This window comes from Pantherophis guttatus, chromosome 9, assembly GCF_059756535.1.
Source record: "Pantherophis guttatus breed Tessera chromosome 9, ASM5975653v1, whole genome shotgun sequence".
NCBI classification, from domain to species: domain Eukaryota; kingdom Metazoa; phylum Chordata; class Lepidosauria; order Squamata; family Colubridae; genus Pantherophis; species Pantherophis guttatus.
In genome coordinates, this window is record NC_142071.1 from 7,329,441 (window position 1) to 7,354,495 (window position 25,055).

At 44.2% G+C, this 25,055-nt stretch overlaps 1 protein-coding gene across 1 annotated transcript in view; it reads right to left on the reverse strand.

The window, feature by feature from the left end:
• Positions 1-19,333, reverse strand: part of LOXL2 (lysyl oxidase like 2) — a 119,291-nt gene extending 99,958 nt beyond the window's left edge. The window contains exons 1-3 of the mRNA XM_060693494.2: positions 19,192-19,333; positions 2,476-2,849; positions 1,434-1,609 (exon numbers count right to left, since the gene is read on the reverse strand). Coding sequence (XP_060549477.1) covers positions 1,434-1,609; positions 2,476-2,776 — 477 coding nt within the window. The 5' untranslated portion in view covers positions 2,777-2,849; positions 19,192-19,333. The remainder of the gene's footprint in view (positions 1-1,433; positions 1,610-2,475; positions 2,850-19,191) is intronic.
• Positions 19,334-25,055: the final 5,722 nt, after the last annotated feature.

Consider the following 25,055-nt stretch of genomic DNA (forward strand, 5'->3'; position numbering starts at 1 on the left):
CTTGGCTACAATGTAAAGTAGTGAGTCTACAGCTTGTATAACAGTGTAAATGTGCTGTCCCCTCAAAATAACACAACACACAGCCATTCATGAAGGAGCCGAGGTGGCGCAGTGGTTAGAGTGCAGTACTGCAGCTACTTCAGCTGACTGCTAATTCAGCAGATCAGCGGATCAAATCTCACCGGCTCAAGGTTGACTCAGCCTTCCATCCTTCCGAGATGGGTAAAATGAGGACCCAGATTGTTAGGGGGCAATAAGCTATTTAGTATACTGTCTTTGGTGTAAGCTGCCCAGAGTCCTCGGAGAGTGGGTGGCATAGAAATATGACTAATAAAATAAATAAATAAATAAACAATAAACAGGTGGCAACAAAAGTGAGTACACCCCTAAGTGATAATGTCGAGACATTTACACTGTTATACAAGCTGTATATTCACTACTTTAGATTGTAGCCAAGTGTCATTTCTTCAGTGTTGTCACAGGAAAAGATATACTTAAATATTTACAAAATGTGAGGGGGTGAACTCACTTCTGTGATATACTGTAGGTACTCACCAGGGATCAAATTTCCTTGGAGTGAGATTCAAGTTTTTTTGTGCAAAAGATAGTCAGTCTCAATAAAGGTACTGAAAAGCTGTTTACCTCAATGCAGCTGCCGGAATTGGCCAATTGCACTGAATGGAGAAATTGCAGGTTTCAACAAAGGTGCTAAACTCTCATTACTACTGTAACGCTCTCTACATGGGGCCCCCCTTGAGGAGCACCCGGAGGCTCCAACTGGTCCAGAATGCGGCCGCGCGGGTGATTACGGGAGCGACATGGTGCTCCCATATAACACCTCTCCTGCGCGAGCTGCACTGGCTCCCGGTGGTCTTCCGGGTGCGCTTCAAGGTGTTGGTTCTCACCTTTAAAGCGCTCCATGGCTTAGGGCCAGGGTATTTACAGACCGCCTTCTGCTACCGATAACCTCCCACCGGCCAATACGCTCTCACAGAGAGGGCCTCCTCAGGGTGCCGTCGGTCAAGCAATGTCGGCTGGCGGCCCCCAAGGGGAGAGCCTTCTCTGTGGGGGCACCCGCCCTCTGGAATGAGCTTCCTCCCGGAATACGACTGATCCCGGATCTCCGCACTTTCCATAAGGCCCTGAAGACGTTTTTATTTCAGCAAGCCGGCTTAGCCTAATTAGGTTTTTTACGGGTTAAGTTTTTAATTGCATAGCTTTGGGGTTTTAAATTGGGGGCCGATTGATTTAATTTATTTTATCTATCTTAACTTTTATATTGTATGTATTTTAATTTTGGCTGTTCACCGCCCTGAGTCCCTAGGGGGAGAAGGGCGGTATATAAATTCAAATATAAATAAATAAATAAATAAATAAATAAATAAATAAATAAATAAATAAATAAATAATAAATTACTCCCAACTTTGCTTACCTCTATTTGATTGAGCAGGGGGTCTTCAAACTTGAAGCCCGGGATCCTCTTTTCACTGCAGACCACACTCACATCCTCGGTGTGTTTGCAGTCTGACACACCCCATCCGTTGGAGGTACACTGAGCTATCGATGACTCTCTGCCGGTGCAGTAGAGGTTGTCCAACCAGATGGGGCCTACAGAGAAAGAAGAGCAAAGGTCTCGTTTAAGAGGTCCCAGTCTCCACTTTGTAGAGCAGAAAGAATTTCATAAGATTGAGCTCTGCAGCCAACTACAGTAGTGGCCAAAATTGTGGAAACCTTTTGGGAAAAGTGTATTTTCTAAAACTAGCTAATAACACCACTTTTTTTTGGAGCAGTACCATAACATTATATACCCATGGAAAGATAATTTAATCAAGAATGTCATGCAATCACTTTTATGAAGGATTTGCTATTAGAATAGCAGTTATAAAGAAGAAAAGTGAAATGAGATATACAAAAATTATCACCATAGAAAAAATGAGATATTCAAAAATTATCATTATGTCAGTTAATATTTAGTTGGGTAACCTTTAGCATGAATTATGGCCTTACAACGTCTTCCCATGGAGTGAACCAAGTCTTTTAGTTCTGCAGCTGTTATAATGTGAAACCAAGATTGAAGGATGGCTTCTATTAACTGGGTTTTATTGCTGGGTGATGATGTTTGAATCAAGATGATGTTTGAATGAAAATAAAATTAATAAAAAAAAAAAGAGGGTAAAAAAAGGGACGCAATGACGTCCCGGCGGGTGGGCGGAGCCTCCCGCCACTGGCACTACCGGTTCACACGAGCCGGATAGATCCAGCTGGATTTCACTGCTAATGCCACCAAATATTAACAGCCCCCCTTTCTCTGGCTGATGCTTGCTAGTAGGGATCAGAAAACCAAACCAAGCCAAGCCAAGCCAAGCCAAGCCAAGCCAAGCCAAGCCAAGCCAAGCCAAGCCAAGCCAAGCCAAGCCAAGCCAAGCCAAACCAAACCAAACCAAATCAAACCAAATAATTGTTCAGCATCTCACCTTCTCCTTTGCCAAATTTGGAGCCAGGGTACCAGGATGTGGCTTCCACATAGCCCAGTTGCCTGCAGAACACATTGGCTGAGTGGATGGAGAAATCATCATCACAAATGGTGCCCCACTGGTTGTTATAGTAGACTTCCGCTCGCCCTTCATTGTGCTTCCTCTTGTCTCCTGCCAACCGGACCTGAATAGAAGGCTCAGTGCTGGGTTGGGAATCCCGTTGATCCTGGGCAAGGATCAGGTGGTCCAGGCACACAAAGAAGAAGAAAACGATCGGATGGCAGTTTGAGAACTTTGCCATTGAGGATGTGAAGTTCTCTTTGGAGACAAGTCTTAAATTCAATCAAAGATCGGAAGGTAGGCTGGCCGGTTTGCTGGAAGGAAAGAAATGAAGGAAATACTTGAGAAATAAGAGTCGCGGTGGCACAGTGGTTAGAGTGTAGTACTGCAGGCGACTTCTGCTACTGGCTGCCTGCAATTACTGCAAGTTCGAATCTCACCAGGCTCAAGGTTGACTCAGCCTTCCATCCTTCCGAGGTGGGTCAAATGAGGACCCAGATTGTTGGGGGCCGTAGGCTGACTCTGTAAACCACTTAGAGAGGGCTGGAAAGCACTGTGGTATATATATATATAAGTCCAAGTGCAATTGATATCCTTCCTTCCCTCTCTCCCTCCCTCCCTCCCTCCTTCCTTCCTCCCTCCCTCCCTCCCTCCTTTATTCCCTTTCTCATTCTTCTTTCTGGTTGCACAGTGGTTAACAAGAGTTTGATTCTGATTTGCTCAACATTGACTCATCCTTCCATCCTTCTGAGGTCGGTAAACTGAGGACCCAGATTGTTGGGGGCAATATGCTGACTCTGTAAACCACTTAGAGAGAACTATAAAGCACCGTGAAGTGGTACTGTATATAAATCTAAGTGCTATTGCTATTGCTAGATGCTTAGGGGTGTATGAACATTCACTTTGGAGATCCAATTGAAAGGAGATTTGATAGAAACCCAAATGGATTCCAAACCAAATGATAAGATGAGGTGGATTTGATTGTCCAGATCAGATTGGAGGCTTCCAAACTGATTTGGAGAAGTGTAGCAGAATGATTCCTTTTCAATTGTAGAATGTATTTCTTAAATGCTGTAAGCTACCCAGTCACCTAGGTGTGAGCTGGGTAGCTATTTACCATACTTTTCGGAGTATAAGATGCATCCCCTCCCAAAAAAAGTGGGTGAAAATTGCGATGTGTCTTATACACTGAATGTAGCCAAAGCCCTGCCCACTCACTGGCCTCCACCGTTCGGCCGCTTTCGGCCTCTGCACGTCACGTTTTTGGCCTCCGCATGCTCTATTTTAGACCTGTTCCAGGCTGCAGGGATCACCACAGCACATCGCCACCAATTGCACCCATGTGCATCATGTTTTTCGGCCTCTGCATGCCACATTTTTGGCATCTGTGCATTGCATTTTTGGCCGGTTCAGGTGGCGGGGATCGGTGGCAGTGGTGACGACAATCCCCACCACCTGGGACCAGCCAAAAATGCGATGCACAGAGGCTGAAAACGCGATGCGCTGAGGCGGCAATGGGCTGTGGCGATCTCTACAGCCTGGAACGGCTGATTGGCAGTATTCCAGGAGGCCGATCCAACTGCCAATCAGCTGCTCCTGCTGAACCAGGCTGCGATAAAGTGCTGAAGCTGTTTGCTGCAAGGACGCTAGCCTGATGAATACCGATGGATGCTGGGAGACAGAGGCAGATTTTTTTCTCTTGTTTTCCTCCCCAAAAACTAATGTGCGTCTTATACTCCAGAGCGTCTTATACTCCGAAAAATACGGTAACTGTGTTTAATAAACAAAGGAACAAATAATTGCCTTCAAATCTAATGGATTTGCTAAACAGAATCAAGAATCCATATAGGGATGGGGTGGGAATCAGAAATGATGTTTGGTAGCAGCTTATGGCTGACTTTCACATGCTTCCACTGAGTTTTCCATTACAGGTACTTACAACAGTTCATTGAGTGATGGTTCAAAGTTACAACAGCACTGGGGGAAAATTGACTTACGTTTTTCACACATACGACCATTGTAGCAACCCCATAGTCATGTGATCAGAGGTCAGACGCTTAGCAACTGACTCATATTTATGACTGTCGCAGTGTCCTGGGGTCATGCAATCACCTTTTGCGACCTTCTGACAAGCAAAGTCAAGGAGGAAGAAGCCAGATTCACTTAAGAGTCCTGTTACTAACTTAGCAACTGCAGTGATTCACTTAACAACTCTGGCATGAAAGGTCATAAAATGGGGCAAAACACACTTAGCAACTGTCTCGTTTAGCAACAGAAATTTTGGGCTCAATTGTGGTCGTACGTTGACGATGACCTGTATCACCATTATCTGCCATTACCAACTTTTGCAGCAAGCAATGACAAACCAACAGCTGTGGCCCAGAAACTAACACCTTGAACTGCTAGATTTCTCTGACAAATAGCAATAGCATTTAGACTTAAAAGGAAGGAAGGAAGGAAGGAAGGAAGGAAGGAAGGAAGGAAGGAAGGAAGGAAGGAAGGAAGGAAGGAAGGAAGGAAGATAGCAATAACACTTAGACTTATATGCCACTTCATAGTGCTTTACAGCCCCCTCTAAGCAGTTTACAAAGTCAGCCTATTGCCCCCAAAAATCTGGGTCCTCATTTTACTGACCTCGAAAGGATAGAAGGCTGAGTCAACTTTGAACCAGTCAGAATCGAACTGCTGGCAGTGAGAAGTGAGTTAGCCTGCAATACTGCATTCTAACCAGTGCGTCACTACAGCTCAAATGCAGTTCATCTTAGAAAGAAATACTATCTTTTCATCTGCTGGATGAAATGCAGAATAATTTCTTCCACTTGCCCCTATCCCCGATAGAAAGAGAAAGAGAAAACTGCAATTCCTGCATGTTTATTTTTATGCTAAATGCAGCATGAGCTTTGACTGTATCAGGCGTGGCCGATGGCTAAGAGAATTATTTTGAGAAATTGGAAGAGTATTCCTATTATTCCGGACATTAAGGATTACCGTATTTTTCAGAGTATAAAACGCACCTTTTCCCCCCAAAAAAGAGGATGAAAATCTAGGTGCGTCTTATACTCTGAATGTAGCCCCACCCAGCCTCTGAAACAAAGGCTTCAGAGGCTGAAAAAAGCCTCTGAAAAAAAGCTTCAGAAAAAAAGCCTCTGAAATGGAGCTTCAGAAAAAAAGCCTGAAACGGAACTTCAGAAAAAAAAAAGCCTCTGAAACGGAGCTTCAGAAAAAAAGCCTCTGAAACAAAGCTTCAGAAAAAAAGCCTCTGAAATGGAGCTTCAGAAAAAAGCCTCTGAAACGGAGCTTCAGAAAAAAAGCGTCTTTAATGGAGCTTCAGAAAAAAAGCCTCTGAAATGAAGCTTCAGAAAAAAAGCGTCTTTAATGGAGCTTCAGAAAAAAAGCCTCTGAAATGAAGCTTCAGAAAAAAGCCTCTGAAATGGAGCTTCAGAAAAAAAGCCTCTGAAACGGAGCTTCAGAAAAAAAGCCTCTGAAACGGAGGTTTCAGAGGCAGGAAAAAAAGCAAGGCACAGAGCTCACAACCAACAAACCTGTTGCTAAAATTCACCTCTGGGAACAGCTGATTGGGGATATTCCGGGAGGCCGATCCACCCGCCAGTCAGCTGTTTTCTTATTTTCCTCCCCAAAAACTAAGATGCGTCTTACACATCGGTTCCTCTTATAGTCTGAAAAATAGGGACCTTCAGTAGATGTGTTATTTATCCATTTTTGAAAAGGCATTTTCTCTCCCCCCGCACCCCCGCTAATCAAAAAAATGATGCAACGACCGTGTTTCCTTTTGGTCCATTCAACATACAATAAGCCAAAAGCTGTTATTGCACCTGGCTGGGAGGCGAGATAGCTTTGAGAAGGGCAAACTGGATGCTGCCCTTTTTAACCCCTGCTCTCTCTGCAAACATCTTTAACCGGCGTCTGGAACTCTTTGTCCATTCTTGTCTGTTTTCCTGTGAGTCACGCTTTCTATAGAAGAAGAGCGAAATGCCAGATCTTGTGCGGGGAGAGTAACACAGCCTCTGTTTATGGTAAAGATTTCCCCTTCTCCAAATACCACCACCCCCGTCTGTCACAATGCGTATTTCCATTACTGCACGTCTGGTTTTTTTAACCGTACTTAACGCAAACAAAAAAACCAGCAGAATCTGTTCTCTGCTTCCACTTGTACAGAAAGCAATTTAGCAGAAAAGTTCTTTGTCGACCCTCTAGCTCAGCCAACAAGTTGACTGATGTTTGGGACTGGCTGTCAAAACTGCATTGCTCCTTTCCCAAATCAGCGGGGAGGCATTTAAGGCGAGAGAATCAAAAATGTGAGCTGAAACTCCACCAATCCCCACAGAGCTGCTCCTTGTGTCATTCTCCGTGCAAGCTGCACATGCGGTAGTCTGGAAAGCCACGTGTGTGGAAAGGCTTCCGTGGGAAGGGAAGCCAAGAGGCAGCCCAAAGAAGCCCACCACTTCTAATTTCCTAGAACAGCATAACTTTTCTTGGCCTTGTCAGCGTGCAAAACATAGCAACAGATGTGTTCTGCTCACAAACACACTTGCAGGAAAGACAAGTTTCCCAAACTGAGCATCAGTTGTGACACAGACGGGGGTGGGAAGAGGGAAAGGAAGAAAGGCTAGGGGTTTTTGGGGGGGGCTAAGCATTACTTTATTTAGATTTTATTGTCATGGTCAATTTCTTTTAAATTAATCAACAATTATAAGAGCAAAAATAAATGTTCCCCTTGCCCATGTGTGCTAGTCGTTCCCTACTCTAGGGGGCGGTGCTCATCTCTGTTTCTAAGCCGAAGACCCAGCACTGTCCGAAGACATCTCTGTGGTCATGTGGCCGGCATGACTCAATGCCAAAGGCGCATGGAACGCTGTTACCTTCCCACCAAAGGTGGTCCTTATTTTTCTATTTGCATTTTTTACCTGCTTTTGAACTGCTAGGTTGGCAGAAGCTGGGACAAGTCACGGGAGCTCATCCTGTTATGTGGCACTAGGGATTCGAACCGCTGAACTGTCAACCTTTCGATCGACAGGCTCAGCATCTTAGCCACTGAGCTACCGCATCCCTTAAGAGCAAGTTTCGGCACTCAGTACCTTTTTGGTACCGAGTGCCGAAACGGGAGCACGTGGGGGAGCGCCGAAAACCGGAAGAACAGTTCCCTGGCGCACATGTATGGGCCGGGAAGCTGAATTTCCGGTTTCCTGCATGCGCATGCGTGCTGGTCACCTGGTCTTCTGGGTTTTGGCATGCACGTGCGTGCCAAGACCAACTGACTGGTGTGCATGCGTGTGCTGGAAACCGGAAGAGCAAATGGTGATGGCTGGCGTGCCCGGAGAGATGGTTCTGTGTGCCACTTCTGGCACGCGTGCCATAGGGTTCCCCATCACGGGTTTAGGGTCTCCTGCTTAATCATGTTGTGGCTCCGTTACCGGAGCCTGTGTCATCGTCAGGAGAGGACTCCGAGAGTGAAGGAGAGGAGTTCGCAAGGCCTCCCTCTCCAGGATCCTCCTCTCTGGCAATGCCTTCGGTGTCCATCTAAGGGCAAGAGATAGGGCTGGGGCCAAGCACGTCCACGCAGCCACAGATGGACAGTGATGAGGGTAATGAGTCTTGGCTGGACCCACGCCAGCGTCACATAGATAAGCGCGCGCAAAAGAAGAAAGGGCGTGCCCGAGATTAGGCTGAGTCACTGGACCACACCCCACAGGATGTAAAAGGGAGCGTGGTGGCCAGTCAAACCTTGTGACGAACAAAGCTGAAAGCTTCCACGCCATTCTGCATTGCCGGACTTTTGCTTTAAGACTGGATTATCTCTGGACTTGATTGTAATTATTGAGCTGCTTTCCTTTGATGTATCAGAAGTGGGGAGAAGTTATCTCTCCTCTTTGTAAATAATAAACTCTTGGCAGGCAGCCACTAGGTTGTTGCCAAGTTCTGTTATCATAAGGAAAAGGATTTTGCTGGCCGGTTTGGTCTTTAACTCTTGAACGTCTGTTGGGGTGTGTGCGTGGGGTTGGGGACAGATCAAATCAGGGGTCTGGATTAGAAGATCTCCAAGGTCCCTTCCAACTCTGTTATTCGGTATACTTATTTTAAAAAGGCAAAAGAAGGAATGTCCATCCAAAGAAAATTAAACCTGAGTAAGCATTTCAGCCCTGGGTATCTCATTTCTCCAAAAAGTAGAGGAACATTTGCCATAATAGACACAGGGCAAAGATGTTTCCATAAATGCATTTAACAAATTGACTGTTGTTATTGTTTTTTTGTTATCATAGAAACAGAAGTACATGCTGGAAATCCATTAGAATAAATCTTCTCTCTCTGCTTCTGGAGATGATTAATCCGGCATAATAGCTTTTCAAGGTGGCATGGAAAAGAAGTTTAAGTTTTTTGGGAAAAATCAACTCAATAAATCCCATCCTCTTTACCGAGCCAACATTTTATCCATAATGAAAAAGCTGAGTGTGGAAATGTAATTTAAGCGAAGTGAAAAAGCTGAGTGTGGAAGGGTAATTTATGTCATAATCCCAGAGACCAGATTTTAGTCCTGGATCCAGCAACCAGGACTGGATTTTTCATAAATAGTATTGGATAATGTTGCAAAATGTCTTTTCATAATCAAAAAAGACCAACATGGCAATTTTAAACCGAGGTGCCATCTGCACATATAAACAGCAATCTCCTCTCTTTTTTTGTTAAAATAAATTCAAAAGCTTTTTTTCTTTTTTTAAATCCTCATTATCTCTTTCTTTGGGATGGAGAGGCATCAAAGCAACATATAATGCAAAAGCAAGGAAAATACCCATGCTTTAAAAACATGTTAAGGCAAAAAAAAAAAAAAATGAAGACTATTGTTGAAATCCTGAAAAGTCTGGTTGAACACGGGGGGGTGGGGGTGGGGCTTCAAAAATTTTAGCAAGGGGTTCTCTGCCAGGTCACTGGATGGGCGTGGCCATGGTGGGTGTGGCCTAATTGCCCTCCTGCACCACAGTGGGGGGGACGTTTTTGCCCTCCCCAGGCTCCAGAGGCTATCCTTGAGCCTCCGGGAAGGCGAAAACGGCCTCCCCAGGCCCCAGAGGCCCTCTGAAGGCTGGAAATCGGCCCGTTTCCGGCCTTCCCAAACTTCCAGTAGGCCTGTTTTTCGCCCTCCCCGAGCCTCCATGCACACCCTGCACTTATCTGCATCCAAAACGGGCCATGTGGGAACTCCTGGGAGGGAAGGGGAGGGGTGGGTGTGGCCAGCCAGGAGTGGGATTTGGGGGTTCTCCGAACTGCACAGAATCCTAGCTAGAGGTTCTCTGGTTGAACAACCTAGAACATAGGAAGTTGGATTGCAAAATCGGGCAGAATATAACATTAATATAGATGGTGCCAAATTCATTGAGGGTCCCCCCTCATCTCAATGAAAAAGAGAAGATGACCTCTCCCCCACGGTTGCCTAATAAAGATAAGGAGCAAGGAGGTTATTTCTAGCCACTGAATGTGACTCGTCCATCTGCTTGGAAGGGATTATTTGACCATCCTTCTTATAGCCTCCATATGGAAATCCCATCTGGAATTTGGGGGAGAGCTCTAGCCTCAGATGGACATTTTTGGTTACTATTGTTACCTTATGATACGCATCAGGAGAGCAAGTTGGACTTGATTTGTTGACATATGTTGGAATGGAATTGAATCTAAGCTATTCTTGGAGATGTCTTGGTGTCCAACTCAACAAATGGTTAGCTGTCTGACATACCTACAGGGAAGAGTGAATATGCTTGGAATCTAGTAACGACAACAATCCAAAGATTGTCACCGCTACCGGCTCGGGAGAACCGGGCCGAACCAGGAGGAACCCAACACTGCTACAGGCACTCCGAACCACTGGCAGCTATCGCTACTGCCATCGCATTTCACCCCTGGATCAATAGAAAATCTGAAACTCTGGACAACTAGATTTTGTAGATAAGGGGGGAGCAATTTAGATACCAATGTGTGTTATTTCCCTTACATCAAAATGTGCTAAGTTATCCCTGCTCTGCCGAGAACTTCTACTGTTTCTTCAGTTGAGTGAAGAGTCCTATCTGGATGGCATTGCTGATTATCATCCCACAGCTGGCTTCCATAGCAATACGTAGGCAATCTTGAATGATTTCGAAAAGTAACCAGGGTCAAAGGAGTAAATGCTTACCCGATAAAGGAGAATATTTGGTGAATGCCTAGATGGGAGATCATCAATTTTAGGAAAAGGATTTGCACAACAATGGAAAAATGATGGGATCCCATCTGAGGGGAATGTAATTTAAAAGATATTAGATTCTGCAGAAATGGACAGATTAACACTTGCCATTAAGGATAAAGAATGGGAATATGGAACATATTCAATCAATGGCTAGATAACAGAGACAGAAGTTAGAAAGGAAGAGATATAAATAGAGGAAATGGTATAGAGGAGAGTTGTTAAAAGAAGATGATGTTAAATGTTAAGCATTAATGTTATTATATTATTATGTTATTATATTATTAATATGATGATGATGACCTATCACCACATCACTCAGTGGTGAAATCCAATTTTTTTTTACTACCGGTTCTGTGGGCGTGGCTTGGTGGGCGTGGCAGGGGAAGGATATTGCAAAATCTCCATTCCCAGCCCGCTCCAGGGGAAGGAAATTGCAAAATCTCCATTCCCACCCACTCTGGGGAACAGAATCCTGCAAAATCCCCATTCCCACCCCACTCCTGGGGGAAGAATATTGCAAAATCTCCATTCCCACCCCATTCCAGGGGAAGGATCCTGCAAAATTCCCATTCCCTCGCCACTCTGGGGCCAGCCAGAGGTGGCATTTGCCGGTTCTCCAAATTACCTAAAATTTCCGCTACCGGTTCTCTGAACTGCTCAAAATTTCCGCTACCGGTTCTCCAGAACCTGTCAGAACCTGCTGGATTTCACCCCTGCCCCACCCCCTGCATGCACGCGACCCCGTTCCCACATGCCCCCCCCATGCATGCACACAAGGCTCCCCGCCACGCATGCACAGCAGAGATCCAAAGACCAGCTGGCCGGCGGGAGGCATGCGGAGCTGAACTGGGGTGACGGCTCATGTGCCCACAGAGAGGGCGCTGTGTTCCACCTCTGGCACGGCCCTATACCATTTCAGACACATGCTTGTCCGGTCTCCTCTTAGGAAACTCCAGTGTTGCAGCACCCACAACTTCTGGAGGCAATCCGTTCCACCAATTAATTATTCCCACTGTCAGGAAATTTCTCTTTAGTTCTAGGTTGGTTCTGTATAAAGCAGTCCAGACAAGAAGCACAACCTAACTTTCACTTTATCAGCTGCATCTTGCAAGATTGAAAGTATATCCATTTTCTCTGACTCTCCGGAAAACTAAGGAGGGTTCCTTCTGAAGTGCTTTCCATACCTTCCCTCCTTCTAAGGCAGGGGTCTCCAACCTTGGCAACTTTAAGCCTGGAGGACTTCAACTCCCAGAATTCCCCAGTTCAACTCCCAGAATTCCCCAGTCAGCTTCGCTGGTGGGGAAGTCTGGGAGTTTGTTTATTTATTTATCTATCTATCTATCTATCTATCTATCTATCTATCTATCTATCTATCATCTATCTATCTATCTATCTATCATCTATCTATCTATCTATCTATCTATCTATCTATCTATCTATCTATCTATCTATCTATCTATCTATCAAATTTCTATACCGCCCTACTGCCGGAGGACTCAGGGTGGTGAACAGCCAAGATAAAATACAGATAATACAAACATTAAAAGTCCCTTAAAATTATTAAATATTTTGGACAAAAAGATTAAAACACCCAATTTATAAAACAAATCAAATGATTTAAAATTTTAAAAGGGAGAGTTAGGCCAGGCCAGTTGAAGCTGAAATCCTCCAGGCTTAAAGTTGCCAAGATTGTTCTAAGGTACCCCTGTTCTTAGAACCCCTGTTCTAAGGTATCTTTCACACTCCAGTTGTCCAGTCTGCAGCTCTCCTTCCTGTCTCCCAATGTCATTTTGCACACTCCAGTACAGCAGTGCATGTGTTAACGTTTTCATACTGTAAATTGCAAAAGTCCCCGAGATGTTTTCCTCCCCTTAATTTTATTAGCTGTTGGGATTTCTGCAAGATTTCAGGCAGAATGAAAAAACAGGGTTTGGCGACCTCTCAGAATTCCAGCCAACCAGCAATGAAACTGGCAGGTGTCAAGTTCTTCCTCTCGTTTAGTAAAATCTATTTTTCTGACAGTGAGAACAATCAACTCATGGAACAGAAGTTGCCTTCGGAAGTTGTGGGAGCTTCATCGCTGGAAGCTTTCAAGAAGAGACTGGACTGCCATCTGTCAGAAATGGTGTAGGGTCTCCTGCTTGGGCGGGGGGGTGGACTAGATGACCTAACAAGGTCCCTTCCAACTCTGTTAATCTAATCTAATATTTCCATGCTCAACCAGCTCCAATATATAGGTAGCCCTTGATTTATGACCAGAATCGGGATGGAACCAAGCAATGCGGTCGTTGAGTTGTGCCCAATTTCACAATCTTTTCCCGCTGGGGTTGTTAAGCAAATCACATGGTCGCTATGCAAATCCATCTCCTCCCCCCCCCTCCCCATTAATTTTGCTTGTTGGAAACCAGCTGGGAAAGTTGCAAATGATAATTTTATGATCCAGAGGGGCTGCAAACATCCTAAATACATGCCAGGCACCCAATTTTTTTTTTTTTTAATTTGATTTATATGCCGCCCTTCTCCGGAGACTCAGGGCGGCTTACAATGTGCTCAGCAATAGCCTTCATCCTTTTGTATATTTTATACAAAGTCAGCTTATTGCCCCCACAATCCGGGTCCTCATTTTACCTACCTTAGAAAGGATGGAAGGCTGAGTCAACCTTGAGCCTTGGCGAGATTCGAACCTGCAGTAATTGCAGGCAGCTGTCTTAATAACCAGCTTAATAACAGGGTGCCTTAGACCACTGTACTACCAAGGCTCTTCATGTGACCACGGGGATGCTCTGACAGTTGTAATGCAAGGAGTGGTCCCAAGCAGGGGTGAAATCCAGCAGGTTCTGACAGGTTCTGCAGAACCGGTAGCGGAAATTTTGAGTAGTTTGGAGAACCGGCAAATACCACCTCTGGCTGGCCCCAGAGTGGGGTAGGAATGGAGATTTTGCAATATCCTTCCCCTGGAGTGGGGTGGGAATGGAGATTTTGCAGTATCCTTCCTCTGCCATGCCCACAAAGCCACGCCCACCAAGCCACACTATGCCCACCAAGCCACACCCACAGAACCGGTAGTAAAAAAAAATTGGATTTCACCACTGGTCCCAAGTCACTTTTGTTGGGGGTGCTGCATTTCAGCCACTGGACAAATAGTTATAAGTTGAGGCAGTGGTGAAATCTGAACCGGTTTGCTGGCTGCACAGGCATGCTGTGTGCCAAGCATGAGCTGCGTGCATGCACACCAAATGTGCACTGCGTGCACATGCCCACTGTGCACCAAACACGTGCTGCGTGTTTAAAAAGCTACCGGTTCAGTCGAACCGGTAGTTTAAAAACTACGATCCGACAATCAGCTGTGCAGCACGGTTTAGCTTCACTAGATCGGGGTCACCAACCTTTCGGACCTCAGGGACCACTAAATTCACAATTTTAAATCCCGGGACCACTAATATGATCTGCCTAATGACCGGCTGGGTGGGCGTGGCTAGGTGGTCATGTGACTGGGTGGGCGTGGCCACCTCAATGTCACGTCGGGAGGCACCTCGCCAGCCTCTACTCGCCCCTCCCCTCTCAGCCATTCCTTACCTCCCCGCCCGGGCTCCTTAGGGCCCCAACAGGAAGCAGTTGTTGGAGCTAAGCAGCCACCATGAGAAAGAGTTGGCAAAACAGCTCAGTTCAAATTGGATCTGACCGAGAAGGAGGCTCAGTAGAAGCACCACACTGAGGACTAGGAGCATAGGCTTTCCAAGCAGAGGGAACACCTGCGGGAGTGCAAGGCCAGGTATCGGCGCTTGGAGGCTCAGCAGGCTGAGATGGTCAGCCAGTTTCAGGCCATGATGCCGTCCCACTGGAACAAGGCCCTCTGGCTCTTTGCCACCAGCGGCACTTACCTCCAGCCTTCACCCAAAGCCCCACACCAGGAGGCCGAAGCAGACCCCAAGTCGGAATTTCTGCCCCCCTCTGACCCATACAAAAAGACCCCGAAGGGGGAGACTCTCTGCAGCAACACAAACGTTCATTGCACATATCTGTCCCAGGGGCCGTAGTTTGAGGACCCCCTGATTTAGTGCAATATAAAAAAGGCAAATAATTTTTCTGCGGACCACCAAAATTTTCTCGTGGACCACCAGTGGTCCACAGAACACCAATTGGTGACCACTGCACTAGAAAGCAGGATTTCCGGATCGAACCGGTAGCATTTCACTCCTGAATTGAGGACTACTTATAATTACAGTGAGAGGTTGCACAGTGGCTGCGTTTTTCTCATCGTTAAGTTAGTGGTTTTCCAGATATTATTGCTCTGGCAACTGTGTGGGGAACTGAAGCGATAAAGTTACCTAACCTGGCAACGAACTGCCTGCAAATAGAATAGCAAAGCTCCGAGATCACCAAGACCCCACATATTCTCCTCCAGAGGTCCATTCCCCAAATAAAATTATTAAAAGAAGAAACTCAGCGGATCCTTTTCATTTTAAATAAACCTTTCAGTCCATTCCATATATTTATTTCTACGTTGCAGTTCACCGAAAAACTGCAGTTCACCATCTGGGAAAGTGGATAGCAAAATTTCAGACCAAATTGCGTTATTATTGCTTAATGCATTGTAAGCCGCCCTGAGTCTCTGGAGAAGGGCGGCATATAAATCAAATTAAAAATAATAATAATAATAATAACCCTAACCCTCCCTAAACAGTGGCTAGCTTCTTGCAACTAAACTAAGCGTAACTCCTGATTAATAAGCAGCACTGCAGTATTCACGCAACATACTATAAATCATATATATATATTTGATATATCTTTGATCATATATATATATTAATCATATATATTTCATTGGATATCTTGGACTCTCACAATACACTAAACCACAAACTACCTAACCCTGTTTTAGGCTAATCGTTGTACACATTCACAGATTTGAGTTTCCTCCATTCCAAACAATTTTTATGCATGTCTATTTACAAGTAACTCTTGTCTAGTTCATCAAGGGTTACTAAATCCCAGATAAATGTAGATAGGATTTCAGCTACAACAGTTAGCATTTCTATCATTATTTACGGGACCTCCTACTACCACAAACAGCCTCCCACCGGCCGGTACACTCTCATAGAGAGGGGCTCCTCTGGGTGCCGCCAGCCAAGCAGTGTCGACTGGCAGCCCCCAGGGGGAGGGCCTTCTCTGTGGGGGCACCCACTATCTGGAACGAGCTCCCCCCAGAGATACAGAGGATCCCGGATCTGCACACTTTCCACCGTGCTCTTAAGACCCTCCTATTCCAGCAAGCTGGTCTGGCCTAATTTTCTCCCCTTTTAAAGTTTTAAACTGAAATTTTAATTTGTTTTAAATTATTGGGATTTTTAATTGTCTTGGGCTAAATTATTTAATTTGGTTTTAAATTGTTTCTAACTTTTGTATTTCTGTATTTTATTCTGTGCCTGTTCACCGCCCTGAGTCCTTCGGGAGTAGGGGGGTATACAAATTTAATAAAACATAAACAAAACAAACATGAACCTGCCATCCCTTTCTAAGCTGCAAAATGCCATTTTTCTCCTTCAGATCTAAGAACCTTGCAAGATGGACCAGTGCTCTACCGCTAAGTTGTCTGATGTCAAGGATCAAAGCAACGGTTACGTGGCATCTAATATCCAGAATTACTGCAATGTGTATTGGAACATCTGGGCTCCAGTGGGCCAGACAGTTTGGCTTTCAGAATTGAAGCTGATGGTAAGGAAGATGCCAACTGGATCCTGCCTCAAGTTGTCTGCAAGAGCTACTGTTTCCGTCCCTCTCGATGCACACAATATACTGACCCTTTTTTGGTCACAGACACAGATTGGACTCATAGAATCGTAGGGGTAGAAGGGACCTTGGAGGTCTTCTAGTCCAACCCCCTGCCCAAATCAGGAACTTTATACTATCCAGGACAAATGGTTGTCCAATCTTTTCTTCAAAACCTCCAATAATGGAGCATTCACAACAACCAGGAGGCAAGCTGTTCCATTGCTCTTCATCAAAGCGCTCCATGGCATTGGACCTGGATACCTTCGAGACCGTCTTCTGCCACCAGTAGCCTCCCACCGGCCAGTCCGCTCCCACAGAGAGGGTCTCCTCAGGGTGCCATCGGCCAAATTATGTCGGCTGGCGACACCCAGGGGGAGGGCCTTCTCTGTTGGTGCCCCTGCCCTTTGGAATGAACTGCCCCCAGAAATGCGTAAGATCTCCGACCTCCGTGTATTTCGCTGTGCCCTCAAAACCTTATTGTTCCGCCAGGCCGGGCTATCAATGTAAAGATTTTAATTGGTTTTAAATATGGGATTTTAAATTTGGGGGTTTTATAATTGAGCCAATTATTTAATAATTTTAATTATTTTTAAATTTTATCTGTCTTTGTGCTTTTAATCAGGCTGTACACTGCCCTGAGTCCTTCGGGAGAAGGGCGGTATAGAAATAAAATAATAATAATAATAATAATAATAATAATAATAATAATAATAATAATAATAATTATTATTATTATTATTATTATTATTATTATTATTATTATTATTATTATTATTTAATCTTTAGTGAGATTCACAGCCTTTGAGGCTGGTTAATAGCTCAGCAGCTCGAGTCCTAACCAAGGACCTAGGAACTGTTAAGGTATTATTAAGTATTCAGGTATTATATTATTATTATTATTATTATTATTATTATTATTATTATTATTATTATTATTATTATTATTATTATTATTATTATTATTTCATCCTCCCCCCCCCAACCTTTTAGTCCCAGGTCCTTTGATAAGTTAATATAGTGCCTGTTTCTTCATTTTTCTTATATGCCATTTGCTTTTCCCATTAATATTTCATTTGCCCTCAAAAAAATCCAAGGGAACTTTGCTAGTAGATATTTTTTTCCCCCCTGTGGCATCACAACTGTCTTGGAAGGGATGTTAGGGTGAAAATGAAAGAATGTTATGGTAGATTGGGTATTGAAAGCAAATTTCATGTGCCCAAAAGTAATATTTCATCTAGCCTACCATCTAATTTTATTTTATTTTATTTTATTTTAATTTTATATTTTTATTAAACAGTTTTTTTAAAAAAAACAAACAAAAACAGATATTTACATCTTCTTTTCAACATCTTCGCATCAGTAATCCATATTTATACATTTTCTCTTTCTTATCTTAATATATCTTTTATACATATATTTTTAGTATATTATATATATAATTTTATTGAACCTTGTCGAATAATTAGGAATATTCTACCATAAGAACGGTCCACCATAAGCATATATGGAATTGTAGTATTATCTTTCTTTAAATCCCAGAGTTATCTATTCCTGGAGCCGGACTATTAAATTGGAAAGATTGTTTTAATGGACTTTAAGGAAGGATAACTTTCTCCACCGCTTCCCAAACCTCAGAAATATATCTTATGCACATGGAACAATACGGGATGACTCCGGGAAGTTTGAAAGCAGCTAAAGAGAATTCAGAAGGGCTGATGATTCACAGCTGAATGTGGATTAAGGATGGGAGTGAGAAGGAGAAGTAAAGATCAAAGACAATCCTTTCTAACCTCGTTCCTCTAAATCAGAGGTCTTCAAACTTGGCAGCTTTAAGACTTGTGGACTTCCAACTTCCAGAATTCTCCAGCCAGCTATGAATTCTGGAAGTTGAAGTCCACAAGTCTTAAAGCTGCCAAGTTTGAAGACCTCTGCTCTAAATCCTGACAATCTTCCAAGTGAGCGAGGACCCCACAAACTATTTGAAATCACTCGAGACTTTCAAGAAAAGACTGGACTGCCATTTGTCAGAAATGGTGTCGGGGTCTCCTGCTTGGATGGGGAGGGGGCTGGACTAGATGACCTACAAGGTCCCTTCCAACTCTGTTCATCTGTAAATAAAGTCCCTTCCAACTCTTCATCGGTTAAATTAAACCACCCAAGGATCTTCTTTTTCAGTATCACCCATCCCACCTTTTCCCAACAAGGGGAACTTCTTGGTCTGTTGGGAGGGTCTACTTCTCATCATCCTTCCAGTCCTATCATCCGACACCCCCCCCCCAATTCCTATCTACTGCCATGAAGTGAACTTTCCAAAGTTTCAAGCAAAACTTCTTTTTTTCTTCCCAGCCCTACATGAGTTCAACCCAGGACTTGAGCTCTCCAGAGACTGGGCAAACCCTCTGCTGAGCTATGAGTTCTGTATGCTTGTCCCATCTCTATATCAGTTTAGGATGGGGGCAACTCAGTTTGGGAGCAAAATCCCTGGAGGGGAGGGGAGGGGGGGTGGGAAATCAGGAGAAGGAAGAAACGAAAAGAACAGGCATCAATTGTAAACATCAACCCAGTTCTTCACACACACACATGCACACACTCCTGGCTTATTTTTGTTGCCCGAATCGTTCTGTCTCTTTTAGTGCAATAATCATTTGCTGCCTTACCTATCGTGGTTCAGGGCTTCGGAGGCAATTCGCTGGCCGAGAGCGCTTCTCCTGGACCGAGTCTGGGAAGAGAGTCTGGTTTAGCATATTTCACAGGACTTCTCTTCCCAAACCCCTCCCAGGGCCCACCCCTTCCACTGAGGCTGAAATGGGGCGATATCACAATTTTGGCATTTTGTAATCTGATACTATTTTTTGTGTGTGTGGATACCCAGAGTCTTTCCTGCTTCGGAAGCATGGAGAAGAGGCAGGCAGCCAAGGAGGGGGGGGGGTGAGGGGGTCGCAAACAGCCTTCCATGGAACTTGGATTATAAACAGAAAATCTTCCCTTTTTAAAAAATTTTTTTAACAGTCGGATGGACAATATTTGCAGTTTTCTCTGCAACAGAAGGCGTAACTCAGTCCTTTTTTAAACTGGAATCCTGCTAAATCAGTGTTTGAAGGGGTCCTTGGTGCTCTCTGAGCTTGGTTGTTTTCTTGTAGACGTTTCATTACCCCAACTAGGTTTAACAGAGTTGGAAGGGACCTTGTAGGTCATCTAGTCCAACCCCCTTCCCCACCCAAGCAGGAGACCCTACACCATTTCTGACAGATGGCAGTCCAGTCTCTTCTTGAAAGCCTCCAGTGATGAAGCTCCCACAACTTCTGCAGGCAACTTCTGTTCCATGGGTTGATTGTTCTCACTGTCAGAAAATTCCTCCTTATTTCTAGGCTGAATCTCTCCTTGTTCAGTTTCCATCCATTATTCCTTGTCGGGCCTTCGGGTGCTTTGGAAAATAGCTGGACCCCCCCTCCTCTATATTAATATCCTCAAGCATTGAGAGCACCAAGAACCCTTCATTTCAACCTTGAGCTACAAACACCCTCCTTTATTGAAATCAGTTTTTTTTCCCCTCAAAGTGTGGTCTGAATATTTCTGGGAGAGGGGGGGTCCTCCAAGATCTTTTTGGGGTCCATGAAATCAAAACTGTTTGCCAGCCTATGTTGAAAAAAAATAGTACAATGTTAACATCCCATCGAAGAATCGTGAGAAGCAGTGGTGGCCATTTTAATTTTTAAATAGGATAAATGTTGATTAATATCATCTGTAAAGGTAAAGATCCCCCTCACACATATGTGCTAGTCGTTCCCCACTCTAGAGGGCGGTGCTCATCTCTGTTTCAAAGCCAAAGAGCCAGCGCTGTCCGAAGACGTCTCCGTGGTCATGTGGCCGGCATGACTCAACGCCAAAGGCGCACGGAACGCTGTTCCCTTCCCACCAAAGGTGGTCCCTATTTTTCTACTTGCATTTTTTACGTGCTTTCGAACTGCTAGGTTGGCAGAAGCTGGGACAAGGAACGGGAGCTGCACCCATAGAACAGGGCCCTTTTGGGGTCCTCCATCATTTTTAAAAGTGAGAGGGCTTCCTGAGGGGAAAATAAATTTAAGAAATGCTGTGCTACAATATTGGATTATCACACTTATCGATTCCTGTCCAAGCTGGTGAAGCTGTTACCGCCCAGTATGACTGGAGACCCAAAGAGACAGAGAGGGACCAATGGACCAAAAGTTAAACGTGTTTTGGAAATCTGAGGGATATGCATTTAGTTCATTTCTTTCTTCTCGCCTATTTTCAGCATTCCTGCAATATGGATCTCATTCTTCTCTTCACTGGAGGGAAGCAGAAGAAGATGATTATATTTGCATAATATAAATGTCTATGGAGAGTCTCAGTCATCCAGGTCAAAGTTGTCCCATAGGTGCTTTCTCAAGAGGCAACTGGACTTCCTTGGTTTTTCTTTGAAGACGTTTCGCTTCTCATCCAAGAAGCTTCTGAAGAAGCTTCTTGGATAAGAAGTGAAACATCATCAAAGAAAAACTAAGGAAGTCCAGTTGCCTCTTGAAAAAAGCACCTTTGGGTTCACATAATATACTTCGTGCTTAATTTAACTCAAGATCAAGGGAGGTACTAATACCACTCTATAAAGCCTTAGTAAGACCACACTTAGATACTGCATCCAGTTTTGGTCACCACACTATAAAAAAAGATGTTGAGATTCTAGAAAAAGTGCAGAAAAGAGCAACCAAGATGATGAGGGGACTGGAGACTAAAACATATGAAGAACGGTTGCAGGAACTGGGCATGACTAGTCTAGTGAAGAGAAGGACCAGGGGAGACATGATAGCAGTCTTCCAATATTTGAGGGGCTGCCTCAGAGATGTGGGGGTCAAACTATTTTCCAAAGCACCTGAAGGCCAGACAAGGAATAATGGAAGGAAACTGAACAAGGAGAGATTCAACCTAGAAATAAGGAGAAATTTTCTGACGGTGAAAACAATCAACCCATGGAACAGAAGTTGCCTTCAGAAGTTGTGGGAGCTTCATCACTGGAAGCCTTCAAGAAGAGACTGGATTGCCATTTGTCGGAAATGGTGTAGGGTCTCCTGCTTGGGTGGGAGGTTGGACTAGATGACCAAAAGGTCCCTTCCAACTGTTAATCTTTAAAAACTACTCAAGGGGGAGTTGGGCACAAAGACAGGTTTAAACATATAATTCCCAGAGCACTGTCATATGCCTAAGGATATGTAGTTGGACTGTATTATTATTATTATTATTATTATTATTATTATTATTATTATTATTATTATTATCCTTCTCTCCTTTCCTATTACCTACTCCTATGATCTTATGACTATCACCTGTCGGTTAGTTGTATCTTATGATTTATGATTGCATCTGATGACTTATGATTTATCATTTTGTTCCTTGTATCTTAGTGCTACTCTTGACTTCACGGCCATCCCCTCAAATGAAATTATTAATATTATTGGCCAAATCTTCACAATTTATTAAAAATTGTGGAGATATATTAAAATAACATGATAGCCAAACATGTTGGAATTAAAGGCATATGCTGAAGAGAATATTCAGAAGTTCTCTTTTGAGCATAAAACAGATCCCAAATGTCATGATTTTGCAGCAGGAAATGCCTCTTAAAATGAATCTCACATATTGTTGACTTTTGATTTTTTCCCCAATCTGCTTTAGCTAGAAAAGAGTCGTGTGGACATACCTACTCCAGTGGTATGGGCAGCTCTCCTGTACTAACAACTGTGCTTGTGTAGACAAGGCTGAATAGCGAGTTGTGATGTGGTCCAGACAGTGGGGAAAATACCAGCTCATTCTACAGAAAAGATGCTGAAGCAAGGCATAGAAATGGAGAAAGCATTCATTTGGATATATTAGCATCCCTTCCCAATGGATAGGAAAATTGAAGTTGCCTTCAGACCTTCTTCTCCTGGATCACCTGACATTAAAAAAAATAATGATAATAATCTAATGGAAAGTTAAACCATGTCCCGAAGCTGTGATTAGAAGTCTTAACGTTTCTCGATGGGAGAAGTAGTTTGATTGGTTGGAGAGGAAAGTGAGAAACGAGGAAATCAGAATCCTATAAATTTCATAACCTGGATGTTAAAATAGGAGCTAACTGGGCATAGAAGTTGCCACGCTTTTGAAGAGTTTCTCCCTCCTTGCTTTCACGGGTGGCTCAGTGGCTAAGACACTGAGCTTGTCGATCAGAAAAGTCGGCAGTTCGGCGATCCGAATCCCTAGTACAGGTCACCTGCCTGAGAAGGGGGTTGGACTAGATGACCTCCAAAATCCCTTCCAACACTGTTACTGTTTCCAGTCCTTCTGTTTACACACGTAGCTGCATCCCTTTAGTTATCGGCCATGAATTTATTCATTCACTTATTGATTGTGCTTCAGTTTTGTGGCCAAGGTAGAACACAACGTTAAAAATGGAAGGGATTGTTTAAAGAGCCTTGGTAGTACAGTGGTCTAAAGCACCCTGTTATTAACACCAGCTGCCTGCAATTACTGCAGGTTCGAATCTCGCCAGGCTCAAGGTTGACTCAGCCTTCCATCCTTTCTAAGGTAGGTAAATTGAGGACCCAGTTTGGGGGGCAATAAGCTGACTTTGTATAAATATACAAAAGGATGAAGGCTATTGCTTAGCGCATTGTAAGCCGCCCTGAGTCTCCGGAGAAGGGCGGCATATAAATCAAATTAAAAAAAAAAATGCAACCACTAAACTCAGTTCAGGAATCTACAGCATCCTGACAGATTATCTCCTGAGCCTTTGCTTAAATATCGCCACCTCCTAAAGCAGTCCTGTTACATGGCCAATCAGCTCTGAGTATTATAAGTTTTCCTGCCCAGGTTTGCTTCACATCTGCTCTCTGAAATTTCCACCCACTGGTTCATTCAATTCCTGCTCTCTGGAGTAATAAAGGACCGTTTTATATCTGTAATTTGAGGATTCTGGCTGGCCAGTAAAGAAGTCTTCGGAGAGGAATAGCTGGCCTCCTGTAGGTGCTTCATTGCTGGTGGTTTCCAAGACAAGATTGAACAGCCATTTGTCATGTGGGGCGGTGGGGAGGGGTTGGCCTATCCTTTACAGCCCTAGGATTCTAGGATTCTACTCTCTACAAGTCTTAAAATGTTTGGAGAGCATTACTCTACCATGTCTTCCTGTAATTACCTCTTTATGAGGCTCAACACCCAGTCTGGTGCCCATAGCATGACCTGTCAAAATATATTTTGTGACTACATCTCTTGCATAACAGATTCTCTCTCTCTCTCTCTTTCTCTCTCTCTCTCTGTTTCTCTCTCTTTCCATTTCTCTCTCTCCCCCCCCCCCTTTGTCTCTCTCGTCTCTGTCTCTGTTTCTCTCTCTCTCTCATCTCTCTCTCTTTCTGTCTCTCTTTCTCTCTCTCTCTCTCCGTGTCTCTCTCCCCATCTCTCTTTGTCTCTCTCTATGTCTCTCTTTGTCTCTCTCTCTGTCTCTCTCTCTCTCTCTCGTCTCTCTCTTTCTGTCTCTTTCTCTCTCTCTCTCCGTCTCTCTCCCCATCTCTCTTTGTCTCTCTCTCTATGTCTCTCTCTCTCTCGCCTCTCTCTCTTTCTGTCTCTCTTTCTCTCTCTCTCTCTCCGTGTCTCTCTCCCCATCTCTCTTTGTCTCTCTCTATGTCTCTCTCTGTCTCTCTTTGTCTCTCTCTCTCCGTGTCTCTCTCCCCATCTCTCTCTCTGTTTTTCTTTCCATTTCTCTCTCTGTTTCTCTCTCCGTTTCTCTCTCTCCCCCTTGTCTCTCTCTCTCTCTTTGTCTCTCTCTCGTCTCTGTTTCTGTTTCTCTCTCTCTGTCTCTCTCTTTCTCTGTCTCCATGTCTCTCTCCCCGTCTCTCTCTCTTTGTCTTTCTCTCCCTTTGTCTCTCTCTGTCTCTCTCTGTGCCTCTCTCCCATCTCTCTCTCTCTCTCCGTCTCTTTTTATCTCTCTCTCTCCGTGTCTCTCTCCGTGTCTCTCTCCCCATCTCTCTGTTTTTGTCTCTCTCTCTCTGTCTTTCTCTTTGTCTCTCTTTCTCTGTCTATCTGTCTCTCTCTCTCTCTCTCTCTCAACAGTTCCTGAAAGCCTTCTCCCAGATAACTCTTCACCTGCCCGGAGAAAGCAATTGAGGGGCAGCAACAAAAAGGAAGAAAGAACTGAAGCAGAACCAGGTGGTGTGAGGATAGTCAGCAGAACCTCATATTAGGACTATGGTTCCTATCAAATGCCTGACATTGGTGACTCCCTTAGAAGGGGAAAGTCTCCATGATGGCGTGATTGGTTGAAATATTGCCTTCCTGCATGTATTGTGCCCCACAGGTTTTACCTCACCAGTTGTGACAGACTTCAGGGGTGGTGCTTATCTCCATTTCTTAAGCCAGCATTGCCTGAGGAGATGTTTCCATGGTCATATGGCCAGCATGACATCACGCCGTTGTTTGGAGACATTTCCACAGCCAGGTAGCCAGCATAACTTGCTGCAGCACAGACCATATGACAAAA